The 12,819-nt window shown below is 38.6% G+C and overlaps 1 protein-coding gene across 1 annotated transcript; it reads left to right on the top strand.

Moving 5' to 3' along the window:
- Positions 1-6,596: 6,596 nt before the first annotated feature.
- LOC119540256 (ubiquitin-40S ribosomal protein S27a-like) lies at positions 6,597-7,145 on the top strand. Its single transcript, XM_037844351.1, has one exon. It carries the CDS (start codon positions 6,636-6,638, stop codon positions 7,104-7,106), a length of 471 nt encoding a protein of 156 aa, XP_037700279.1. The 5' UTR covers positions 6,597-6,635; the 3' UTR covers positions 7,107-7,145.
- Positions 7,146-12,819: the final 5,674 nt, after the last annotated feature.

Genomic DNA, 12,819 nt, shown 5'->3' with positions numbered 1-12,819 from the left:
AGAGGAGGATGAACAATGACTCAGTGTCCTAGAAGTCCACATAACAGAAAATGAAAGAACAAAAGAAAGAATGGAGAAAAAAATTGAAAAAATCAAAATGGATCTCAGGGATATGATAGATAAAATAAAACATCCAAACTTAAGACTCATTGGAGTCCCAGAAGGGGAAGAGAAAGGTAAAGGTCTATAAAGAGTACTCAAAGAAATTGTTGGGGAAAACTTCCTCAACCTTCTACACAATATACATACACAAAGCATAAATGCCCAGCGAACTCCAAATAGTATAAATCCAAATAAACCCACTCCAAGACATATTCTGTTCAGACTCTAAAATACTGAAGAGAAGGAGCAAGTTCTGAAAGCAGCAAGAGAAAAGCAATTCACCACATACAAAGGAAACAACATAAGACTAAGTTGTGACTACACAGCGGGCACCATGGAGGCAAGAAGGCAGTGGCATGACATACTTAAAATTCTGAGAGAGAAAAATTTCCAACAAGAATACTTTATCCAGCAAAACTCTCCTTCAAGTTGGAGGGAGAGCTTAAATTTTTCACAGACAAACAAATGCTGAGAGAGTTTGCCAATAAAAGACCTGCCCTACTTCAGATACTAAAGGGAGCCCTACCGACAGAGAAACAAAGAAAGGAGAAAGAGATACAGAGAATTTTAACAGACATATATAGAACCTTACATCCCAAATCACCAGGACACTCATCTTTCTCTAGTGATCACGGATCTTTCTCCAGAATGGACCATATGCTGTGACATAAAACAAGCCTCAATAAATTTAAAAAAAAAAAAAAAATTGAATATATTCAAAGCACATTCTCTGACCACAATGGAATACAAATAGAAGTCAATAATTTGTGAATTGTAACTCTATTTACTCCCTACATGATATAAAATACACAAACTCTAATGACAAATCAGTGGTTTTGAACTCAATGTAAAATATGTAATTTTTGACAAGAACTATATAAGGGTGGGAGAACAGAGGAGTATAGGAACATAGTTTATGTGTCCTATTGAAGTCAAGTTGGTATCAAAGAAAAACAAGATTGTTACGGATTTAAGAGGTTAATTTTAAGCCCCACAGTAAACACAAAGAAATTATCAGAGAATATGACCATAGAGATGAAAAGTAGAGTATGGGTTGAGAAAAATGGGGGAAGGGGCAATGGGGGTTGCTGTTTGAGGTGAAGGGAAATTTCTGGTAATGGATGGTGGGAAACAGATAGCATTACAACATTCTTAATGTGATTAATCCCATTAACGGAATGCTAGGGAGAGGGTGGAATGGGAAGATTTAGGCTGTATATATGTTTCCACAATTGAGGAAAAAAAAAAAAAAAGACAGTCTAAATAGATGACGATTGAATGCCAAGGATGACCCTGGATGGGATCTGAGGATGGAAGACAGGAGGCTCAAAGGGACACGGTTGAGACATAAGGGAAAAAAAAAAAAGGAAATACAGAATGTAAGCTTTGTATCAATGTTGAATCTCTTATACTTCTTAGCTGCATTTAATGGGATTACATAAAAGAATGTTCTTGTTCATGGGAATTGTGTATGTGAATTATAGTGTTTGTTCAAGGATGTGTGCAGCTAGCTCTCATATGTTCAGAAGACAGAGCAACAGAAGATGGATGATAGGGAGGGAGGGAGGGAAAGAAACAGTGGTGGGACAGCATGTTAAAGTTGGTGGATTGGGGTATCAGGGAGGGGGGTCAGGGTATGCTGGAGTTCTGTGTATGGGGTTTGTATTATTTTTGCAACTATTCCTATAACTTTGAATTTATTTCAAAATAAAATTTAAAAAAAAAAAACAAAACACTGTGGATGCTGTTTTTTCTGTGTTGGTATGAAAAATTGAGCCTGCATCTGTTTCCATTCAAAAGTTCCATGAATGGGTGCTTTAAATTGGTTTGCTCCATAAATGATTCAGAAGGTGGAAAAGCAGAAAGAGAATTCATGAAATGTTTAGAATCACTAGTGGAGAATTTTTCATAGCAGAAGATTCGGTGGAGAAAATGAGACTTCAGGGAAGTACAGAGATTAGTTTTTCATATTGGGGAGAAGGGAGAGGGTGCAGTTGAGTCAAGGGGAGTCCTCAAATGACAAAAGGCAAACAGGATTCTTACTCGCATGGTGCCCTCTAAGACCTTCTGGAAGCAGTGATGAAGATGACTTTGGGGATGATGGTTAAATTAAAGCTGAGATAACCAGAATTAACTTACTAGAACAAAGAAGGGAGACTAAATCTTCTTAAGCTTTCTCACATCATGGAAGAGTCTTAGATCATGTTTTGAATGAGTCATGCAGAGCCTGAAGTGAGAATACATTTGAACATGACAAAAGGTATCTTCGCCCAAGTGCACCTGCCCACCGTGGTAGCCTATCCCTGCTTCCAATCTCTTACAATAACTGACGGAGAGAAGCTTTCTCCACCAGGGCATCAAGGGATAGGGACAGCATGTGTTGAGCGGAGAGAAGCAGTCAAGAGACTCCTGCACGCAACAAGAGGCAAAGGGCCAGATAAGTTCCTGAGTATCTTGATATTTACCAATCCAAGAGTAAATTTATCCCCAAACCTCAGTCGTTCTGAGCTCCCACCTTCTTTCCTTAAGGAAATCTGTTCCTTTACAGATATTTCCTAATGTATTTCCAGAAATTGCTAGGGTTCCAGGGGTCATGCATCAGATTTTGTGCACAGCTCTGTTGGCCAAGTCAGGGCTCTGCTGCCTCAGGAGTCTGGACTGAGCTGGGATTCTTCCCTTACTGCCTGGGATGTTGTCATCACCACTCAGCAGGTGAGGAGGGGCTAAGAAGTTATCTCCTCTATGCCATTACCTGATCTCAAACACTCCAAGTGAGGGTGAGTCAGAACATCACTACACATTGGTGCCACTGAGCCCAATGTTAGAGATCTGGATCCTTGCTTTTCAAAATAAGGAGTGCATTTCCTCTGCTACAATCAGAGTAAGGGGCCCAGAAAAAACTGCTAGAGCCCCAAAACATTACAGAGAGCTTAGTGACATAATTTTGTCCCTGGGGTGCAAAATGTTTTTAAAATGGATAACCTAGATAGATTTTATATTTCAATTACCACACTGTACCACCACTCTCTCCAATGGGTGGGTGGGTGGGTAGGTGTGTGTGTGTGTGTGTGTGTATCTGGGAAGAAGCTCAGTGGACTGGTATTCAGAAATGGTGCTCAATATTTACAATGAAATACCTAAAAATATTAACAACACAGAAAAATATCTGGAAGGAATCTAGACAAAGAAGTGGGGCAAGAGGGATGATTTTAGTCACCAAGGAAAGTACCATCTACTGACTTAGGCTTTGTTCTCATTCTAGTGCTGCACTTCCCAAACCATATGTTCACTGGGGTACCTCAGGACAGTGTATACATTAAAGGGAAACATGGTGACATCAGTCAAATGCTAAATGAGATATTAAGTTGTTTGGACCTAAAGTAACTTAATAAGTGAACCAGTTTTGACCTAAACAAAATTAATAAATGGAATGATTAGCCTAGAGGGTCTGTAAAAAAAACTTCAGGACAATAAGGGGGCTGTGTATAGAGTAAGTTTGGGAACCCCTGTTCTAGCCAATTGATGATAGCTGGCATTCCTGCACCAAATCTCTGGTAAAGAAAATAAATACAGCAAAGTCATAGCCTTTGGTATAGCTTGGAAATAAGGTAATGCTTTTGTAGAAATTGATTTTCCTTAAGATGGGAAATTTTTATATAATTCTGTATGTACACTGAAAAAGTATATGCTTACTAGTTTAATATAATGGGAAATATACCCAGCCAGGGCGTCTCTCTTTTTTCTTACTCAATGAGTCAAAACTCAGAAAAGTTCGAAGTTCACAGATTGCCTACATATGTTCTTTACCCATCATTCACTTTCACTCTACAAAACTGGTGGTTCCTTGGACATGGCAGTAGGGAAGTAAGAGACATACACCCACGAGAAATCAGTTCCTTCATTGGCTATGGTAGGAAATTAATCCTAAATAGTAAATGATGTCTTACAGCATATAATACAGGCTACTCAGAATTACCCATATGAAAATTAGACCCAAAAGTATGTGCTCCCTTATGGCTTTTGATACCATGAGTGTCATTCTGTCAATGAGGAAACTACTGTAAAAAGTTTGTGGGCTATATGGTTTCAGTCAAGATGTTCTTTAAAGGCTTCTGAAAATATTCTAAAACTTTACTATTTTTCCTTTGTAAGATAAATCTTTTCAAGACACTTTTTTTTTAACTGGAGTGATAATCAGAGTAGGAAAATCACTTTCCTATGGAAATCTATGTTCTATTTAGGTGGAAATTTGCAATAGTTAACTTGGATACACTAAAACTACATTTCCTAGAATCCCCTTCCCTATATAAGTCCAGTTTCAAATTGGCCCAAAGAGGAATCTGCATGAGATTTGAAAGGCAGAAGTGAAGCAGCAGCCAATACTCTCTGAACAAAAGCTGTCCTTGTTAGAAGTAGCAACAGAGAACAGAGATGCTGGTGGTTCCAGCTTCTCCTTACTTTCCTCCACTCTATGTTCAGCTCTTCTGCCCCGGCTGACCCTGTTGACCAACAGCCCAGCTCCATGCCCACCACCAAATGCTCAGCAGCACACCCACAGTTGAGGAACGGCTTCCCAACCACCTCCCGTGAGCTTCCTCTCCACAGTCCACTCGGAGACTGGATGGGCTGCCTTCTCAGACTCACTGATTGTAACTCCTCTGAACCCCCAACTCTCTCTTGGGCCTCCCCGTCTCTAGCTCCTTCCACACTGTGTAAGCTCTAATTCCTGTAATAAATTCCTTCTCCCATAATTCATAGTGTTTTGGCTTCCCTTGATTGACCACTGACTGATACAAGTATGTACTATAGACATCCAAGTGACAACAAAAACATGAAAAGTAATTTTCCAGTAAAATTTTACCCTAAAGTATTCACTCTACAATAGAGTTTGATACTTTTGGTACCATCTGTCAATGAGGAAAGTACTGTAGAAAGTTTATGTGTTATAGGGTTTCAGTCAAGACATTCTTTAAAGACTGTTGAACATATTCTAAAATCTTACCATTATTGCTTTCTAAGATAAATCTTATATTTCTTTTGGGGGCATTGAGCTAGAATACAAAGTATCTTTCATTAAGCAGTTCTATTTCTTAAAATATCCTAGAATGTTGTTTTTTACATCCTTTTATTAATACTAAAGAAGACCTGGGAATGAATCATACATATATGGATGGACAGTCTAAAATACATTAAAGTTACTCAAGTTTCTTATGGACCATTCCCCAGAGGAATAAGAAAATGTTTCTACAGTCAGGGAGATAGTCCTACTTGGTATATAGCTTTCTCTTTCAGTCAGCCCGTTTCTCTCCAGATTTAATAAACAGCTTTCAAAAGGGATATAAAAGTGTCTTCTCAAAAGCCTGCACTCTGTTATTTGTGGAAGTGCCTTGTGGATTCACAAACCTGTTTCCAGAGAAGTGGATTATCAACTTGTGATAACTCATTGCTCAGCACTGAGTAATACAGTTCTGTGGGCAAACAAAAAAGCCATTCTTTTCGGGTGACAAAAGATGAAGCTAGTTATTAGCAATTCGATACAAAAGAAGTAAAAGGGACTGGAAATGAGGAGTCAAGCCAAGTTTGGCATTTATTATTCACACAAAACCTTCTAGTAATGACAACTTCCCAAATCATAGAAAAGTCCTATTCATAGGACCCATTTTCTTGCTTCACTGTAAAAGTATAGATGATAGATAACTTCCGCTGACTGTCAAAATTAAAATCAAATCCATTTTAATGAAATAAAATAGACTTTCTGTTTGTTGGTTCCAGAGAAAATGTGTGATGATAAATTTCTGAAGCCTTTAATTTATCATCTCACCCTGAAAAGAACCTATTTTTACAAATAATACTTCTCTGTATTGTTGACATTCTTTTTTTAAAAAAGTATATATGCTTAAATATTGAGTGCTATTTCTGAATTCCAGTCTACTGAGTTTATTCCCAGAGATACATTTTTCTATATTATCTCATAGTTACAGGCTTCATCAAAGGTCAACCAATACACTGATTTTTGTCAAATATCCCCACATTATTTCATCCAATAAATTATAATTTGTTATTGGCCTTTCGAAACCTCAAAGGCAAATAATATATATATTTTCCAAAATCAACAAGGACCTCAAATAAAAGCCAAACTCAAAACTCAAACAAATGAAAACCAAGGGAAAACGTCAGGGGATTCACAATTCAGGAGGCTTAATCTAACTAATAATTCTTTTGTACGGTATTCTTAAAAATTTATTTTCCACATGAATACAGGGACATATTCTCATATCCATAAAGTTAACTCAATGGAAACAAAAACCACAAGTGACAATTTCCATCTGAAGTTAATAAGTGAAACATGAATTTATCTCAGATCACAGGGATTACATACTATTTATAAACCCTGAAAGGTCAAAGTCAACCATGCCTGTTAGCTAGATGTTAACTACTCTTTTAAAACAGTATTTAGGTTCTCTGGGAAAGCCATGGGCCCGCGCCGCGCTCTTCCTTTCTGATCCGCCATCTGTGGTGGAGCCGCCACCAAAATGCAGATTTTCGTAAAAACCCTGACGGGAAAGACCATCACTCTTGAGGTTGAACCCTCGGATACAACAGAAAATGTGAAAGCCAAGATCCAGGATAAGGAAGGAATTCCTTCTGATCAGCAGAGACTGATCTTTGCTGGCAAGCAACTGGAAGATGGACATACTTTGTCTGACTACAACATTCAAAAGGAGTCCACTCTTCATCTTGTGTTGAGACTTCGTGGTGGTGCTAAGAAAAGGAAGAAGAAGTCTTACACTACTCCCAAGAAGAATAAGCATAAGAGAAAGAAGGTTAAGCTGGCTGTCCTGAAATACTATAAGGTGGATGAGAATGGCAAAATTAGTCGCCTTCGTCAGGAGTGCCCTTCAGATGAATGTGGTGCTGGAGTTTTTATGGCCAGCCACTTCGACAGACATTACTGTGGCAAGTGTTGTCTGACTTACTGCTTCAAGAAACCAGAAGACAAGTAATTATGTGTGGATTAATAAAAAACATGAACTAACATTTAATTGTGGAACTTTATTCCAATAATTTAGTTTTTAAGCATTGAATTGATGTTCACATTTGATAATGTTTCCATGATGTGCTATTACTATTATGTGAATGTTGATTTCTAAATATCTAATGTACAATGTTTGTATTTCTGTCAATTTCTCAACCTCAAGGCTGTTAACATTTTGGGCCAGGCAATCTTTGTTGCAGAGTGCTGTCCCATGCATTGTAGAATGATTGGCAACATCCCTAGCCTTCTATATTAGATGGTAGTAGCACCCCTTAGTTAAGACAACTGAAAATCTCTATAAACATTGCCTAATATCCTCGGGGGGGGGGTACCCACAGATAAGAGCCACTGATGTGTAAATATGCTTAACATATGCAGAATTCTTCTGAATTGTGTGGCCTTACATAAAAGAGGCTACAACTTATCTCTTGTTTTATACACAGGAAATTTTAAAGCTAAGCTTTTAGTTGCTCATTTAAAAATGCATTTAAATTAAATGCACTTATTTTTAAGGAAGCACACCCTGCTGTTCAATATTGAGCTGAACTCTTAGGAATTTAAACTTTAATTGTAATCCCTGTAAAGAAAGGATTGTCCATTGATAGTATTGGCAGGTACTATAGTTTGCCCATGGAGCTCAATGGTTCTCTTTAACTAAAGCATAACATAAAGGATGTTCACAATTCCTTTTTACCACTTGCTTTTCTTCACCAGGATTTCCAGTTGGAGGCATCCTTAAATATTAAGGTTTCCTGTTCTCTTGCTGTAACGCATATGTGTTCTTAGAACAATCTTAAGTACTTTTTGACCAGTAAGGGCATATTTTGGTGTATTCTTACCTTCAATAAAGCAAAAATTAGTTGTTCTACAATGAAAAAAAAAAAAAACAGTATTTATACTTAATTATATGACAATATTATGGCCTTTGATACGTAATGAAGGCCATGAATATATAAGGAATTTTTCTGTTCCTTGAAATAGGTAGAAAACAAAACAACAGGATCAGTTGGTATTGGACATCCTGATCCTCTGTTAGACATGGCTGAAGAAAGCTACTCTGAACCCTAAGAAGCATTTTATTTAGTAGGTGTCATTTTGTTAGTTAAGCTAGTACAACCCGGGGGTAAATAATTCAATGCCCTACCTCACAGTATATGAAGTAACTAGCATGGTTCTTGTCACATGATAGGTAGTCAATATATATATGTTGGATAAAATGAATGGATCAGAGAGAGGAAACAAACAAAATAAACCAATTTCACTAACACTTCACATTATATTGAGCCATCTCAAGTAAACCCCATGTCTTAGTTTCTACAAGGATTGGTACAATGTTTTTTCATAACTAAACTATATATCTAAATATCCACTTTCTTTGAAGCTTCAGACACTTTTCAGTGAGCACACTGCTTACAATAAAGACATAACACAATTGACTAGAAGTTTATCTGATTCAGCTATTTCAGAAATACTTTACAAGTAATATCTACTCCACGTGTAATCAGATATATTTTTTTTACTTGCTTAGGAGTCTATCAAGAGCATCAATGTTAATGATTTAAAGACTTTTAACTTCAGAAAGCTCCTATAGCTATAAGAATGACAATAATATTTCAGTAGGAAAATGAGCAACAGATATTAAAGAATCAGTTAGGAGTAAAAATTACAATGTAGTTTCCATATTATTTCCTGTTGATATATAAAATGAAACATAGTCACTTTTGCCAGTAATCAAAATTGAAAATAAAAACAAGCTACGGGAGGGAGGCGGGGCAAGATGGCAGACTGGTGAGCTGTATGTTTTAGTTACTCCTCCAGGAAAGTAGGTAAAAAGCCAGGAACTGCGTGGACTGGACACCACAGAGCAATCTGTCTTTGGGCATACTTCATACAACACTCATGAAAACGTGGAACTGCTGAGATCAGCGAAATCTGTAAGTTTTTGCGGCCAGGGGACCCGCGCCCCTCCCTGCCAGGCTCAGTCCCGGGGGAGGAGGGGCTGTCAGCTCCAGGAAGGAGAAGGGAGAATTGCAGTGGCTGCTCTTACCGGAAACTCATTCTACTGATTCAAACTCCAACCACAGATAGACTGAGGCCAGACACCAGAGACTCTGAGAGCAGCCAGCCCAGCAGAGAGGAGACAGGCATAGAAAAAAAACAACACGAAAAACTCCAAAATAAAAGCAGAGGATTTTTGGAGTTCTGGTGAACACAGAAAGGGGAAGGGCGGAGATCAGGCCTTGAGGCGCATATGCAAATCCCGAAGCAAGGCTGATCTCTCTGCCCTGGGCACTTTTCCTTAATGGCCCTGGTTGCTCTGTCTATTAGCATTTCAATAACCCATTAGATCTCTGAGGAGGGCCGTTTTTTTTTTTTTTTTTTTTTTTTAAATCCTTTTTGCTTTTTCTAAAACAATTACTCTAAGAAGCTCAATACAGAAAGCTTCAAAGAATTGAAATTTGGGCACGTCAAGTCAAGAGCAGAACTAAGAGAGCTCTGAGACAAAAGGCAATAATCCAGTGGCTGAGAAAATTCACTAAACAACACAACTTCCCAAGAAAAGGGGGGTGTCCGCTCACAGCCACCATCCTGGTGGACAGGAAACACTCCTGCCCATCGCCAGCCCCATAGCCCAGAGCTGCCCCAGACAACCCAGTGTGACGGAAGTGCTTCAAATAACAGGCACACACCACAAAACTGGGCGTGGACATTAGCCTTCCCTGCAACCTCAGCTGAATGTCCCAGAGCTGGGAAGGGGGAGCAGTGTGAATTAACAGAGCCCCATTCAGCCATCATTTGAGCAGACTGGGAGCCTCCCAACACAGCCCAGCAGCCCAGAACTGCCCTGGGGGGACGGCACTCACCTGCGACATAGCACAGTCATCCCTCAACAGAGGACCCGGGGTGCACAGCCTGGAAGAGGGGCCCACTTGCAAGTCTCAGGAGCCATACGCCAATACCAAAGACTTGTGGGTCAGTGGCAGAGACAAACTGTGGCAGGACTGAACTGAAGGATTAGACTATTGCAGTAGCTTTAAAACTCTAGGATCATCAGGGAGATTTGATTGTTAGGGCCACCCCCCCTCCCCGACTGCCCAGAAACACGCCCCACATACAGGGCAGGCAACACCAACTACACACGCAAGCTTGGGACACCAATTGGGCCCCACAAGACTCACTCCCCCACTCACCAAAAAGGCTAAGCAGGGGAGATCTGGCTTGTGGAGAACAGGTGGCTCGTGGACGCCACCTGCTGGTTAGTTAGAGAAAGTGTACTCCACGAAGCTGTAGATCTGATAAATTAGAGATAAGGACTTCAACTGGTCTACAAACCCTAAAAGAACCCTATCAAGGTCAGCAAATGCCACGAGGCCAAAAACAACAGAAAATTATAAAGCATATGAAAAAAACCAGACGATATGGATAACCCAAGCCCAAGCACCCAAATCAAAAGACCAGAAGAGACACACCTAGAGCAGCTACTCAAAGAACTAAAGATGAACAATGAGACCCTAGTACGGGATATGAAGGAAATCAAGAAGACCCTAGAAGAGCATAAAGAAGACATTGCAAGACTAAATAAAAAAATGGATGATCTTATGGAAATTAAAGAAACTGTTGACCAAATTAAAAAGATTCTGGACACTCATAGTACAAGACTAGAGGAAGTTGAACAACGAATCAGTGACCTGGAAGATGACAGAATGGAAAATGAAAACATAAAAGAAAGAATGGGGAAAAAAATTGAAAAACTCGAAATGGACCTCAGGGATATGATAGATAATATGAAACGTCCAAATATAAGACTCATTGGTGTCCCAGAAGGGGAAGAAAAGGGTAAAGGTCTAGGAAGAGTATTCAAAGAAATTGTTGGGGAAAACTTCCCAAATCTTCTAAACAACATAAATACACAAATCATAAATGCTCAACGAACTCCAAATAGAATAAATCCAAAAAAACCCACTCCGAGACATATACTGATCACACTGTCAAACATAGAAGAGAAGGAGCAAGTTCTGAAAGCAGCAAGAGAAAAGCAATTCACCACATACAAAGGAAACAGCATAAGACTAAGTAGTGACTACTCAGCAGCCACCATGGAGGCGAGAAGGCAGTGGCACGATATATTTAAAATTCTGAGTGAGAGGAATTTCCAGCCAAGAATACTTTATCCAGCAAAGCTCTCCTTCAAATTTGAGGGAGAGCTTAAATTTTTCACAGACAAAGAAATGCTGAGAGAATTTGCTAACAAGAGACCTGCCCTACTGGAGATACTAAAGGGAGCCCTACAGACAGAGAAACAAAGACAGGACAGAGAGACTTGGAGAAAGGTTCAGTACTAAAGAGATTCGGTATGGGTACAATAAAGGATATTAATAGAGAGAGGGAAAAATATGGCAAACATAATCCAAAGGATAAGATGGCCGATTCAAGAAATGCCTTCACGGTTTTAACGTTGAATGTAAATGGATTAAACTCCCCAATTAAAAGATATAGATTCGCAGAATGGATCAAAAAAAATGAACCATCAATATGTTGCATACAAGAGACTCATCTTAGACACAGGGACACAAAGAAACTGAAAGTGAAAGGATGGAAAAAAATATTTCATGCAAGCTACAGCCAAAAGAAAGCAGGTGTAGCAATATTAATCTCAGATAAAATAGACTTCAAATGCAGGGATGTTTTGAGAGACAAAGAAGGCCACTACATACTAATAAAAGGGGCAATTCAGCAAGAAGAAATAACAATCGTAAATGTCTATGCACCCAATCAAGGTGCCACAAAATACATGAGAGAAACTTTGGCAAAACTAAAGGAAGCAATTGATGTTTCCACAATAATTGTGGGAGACTTCAACACATCACTCTCTCCTATAGATAGATCAACCAGACAGAAGACCAATAAGGAAATTGAAAACCTAAACAATCTGATAAATGAATTAGATTTAACAGACATCTACAGGACATTACATCCCAAATCAACAGGATACACATACTTTTCTAGTGCTCACGGAACTTTCTCCAGAATAGATCATATGCTGGGACATAAAACAAGCCTCAATAAATTTAAAAAGATTGAAATTATTCAAAGCACATTCTCTGACCACAATGGAATACAATTAGAAGTCAATAACCATCAGAGACTTAGAAAATTCACAAATACCTGGAGGTTAAACAACACACTCCTAAACAATCAGTGGGTTAAAGAAGAAATAGCAAGAGAAATTGCTAAATATATAGAAACGAATGAAAATGAGAACACAACATACCAAAACCTATGGGATGCAGCAAAAGCAGTGCTAAGGGGGAAATTTATAGCACTAAACGCATATATTAAAAAGGAAGAAAGAGCCAAAATCAAAGAACTAATGGATCAACTGAAGAAGCTAGAAAATGAACAGCAAACCAATCCTAAACCAAGTACAAGAAAAGAAATAACAAGGATTAAAGCAGAAATAAATGACATAGAGAACAAAAAAACAATAGAAAGGATAAATATCACCAAAAGTTGGTTCTTTGAGAAGATCAACAAGATTGACAAGCCCCTAGCTAGACTGACAAAATCAAAAAGAGAGAAGACCCATATAAACAAAATAATGAATGAAAAAGGTGACATAACTGCAGATCCTGAAGAAATTAAAAAAATTATAAGAGGATATTATGAACAACTGTATGGCA

Source organism: Choloepus didactylus, chromosome 7 (genome assembly GCF_015220235.1).
Source record: "Choloepus didactylus isolate mChoDid1 chromosome 7, mChoDid1.pri, whole genome shotgun sequence".
Classification (NCBI taxonomy): Eukaryota; Metazoa; Chordata; class Mammalia; order Pilosa; family Megalonychidae; genus Choloepus; species Choloepus didactylus.
The sequence above is the reverse complement of the archived record's forward strand: the minus strand, read 5'-3'. Positions and strand labels throughout refer to the sequence as shown.

Coding starts and splice junctions, on each gene's coding strand:
- LOC119540256 (XM_037844351.1), top strand. CDS start 6,636: ATGCAGATTTTCGTAAAAACCCTGACGGGAAAGACCATCACTCTTGAG.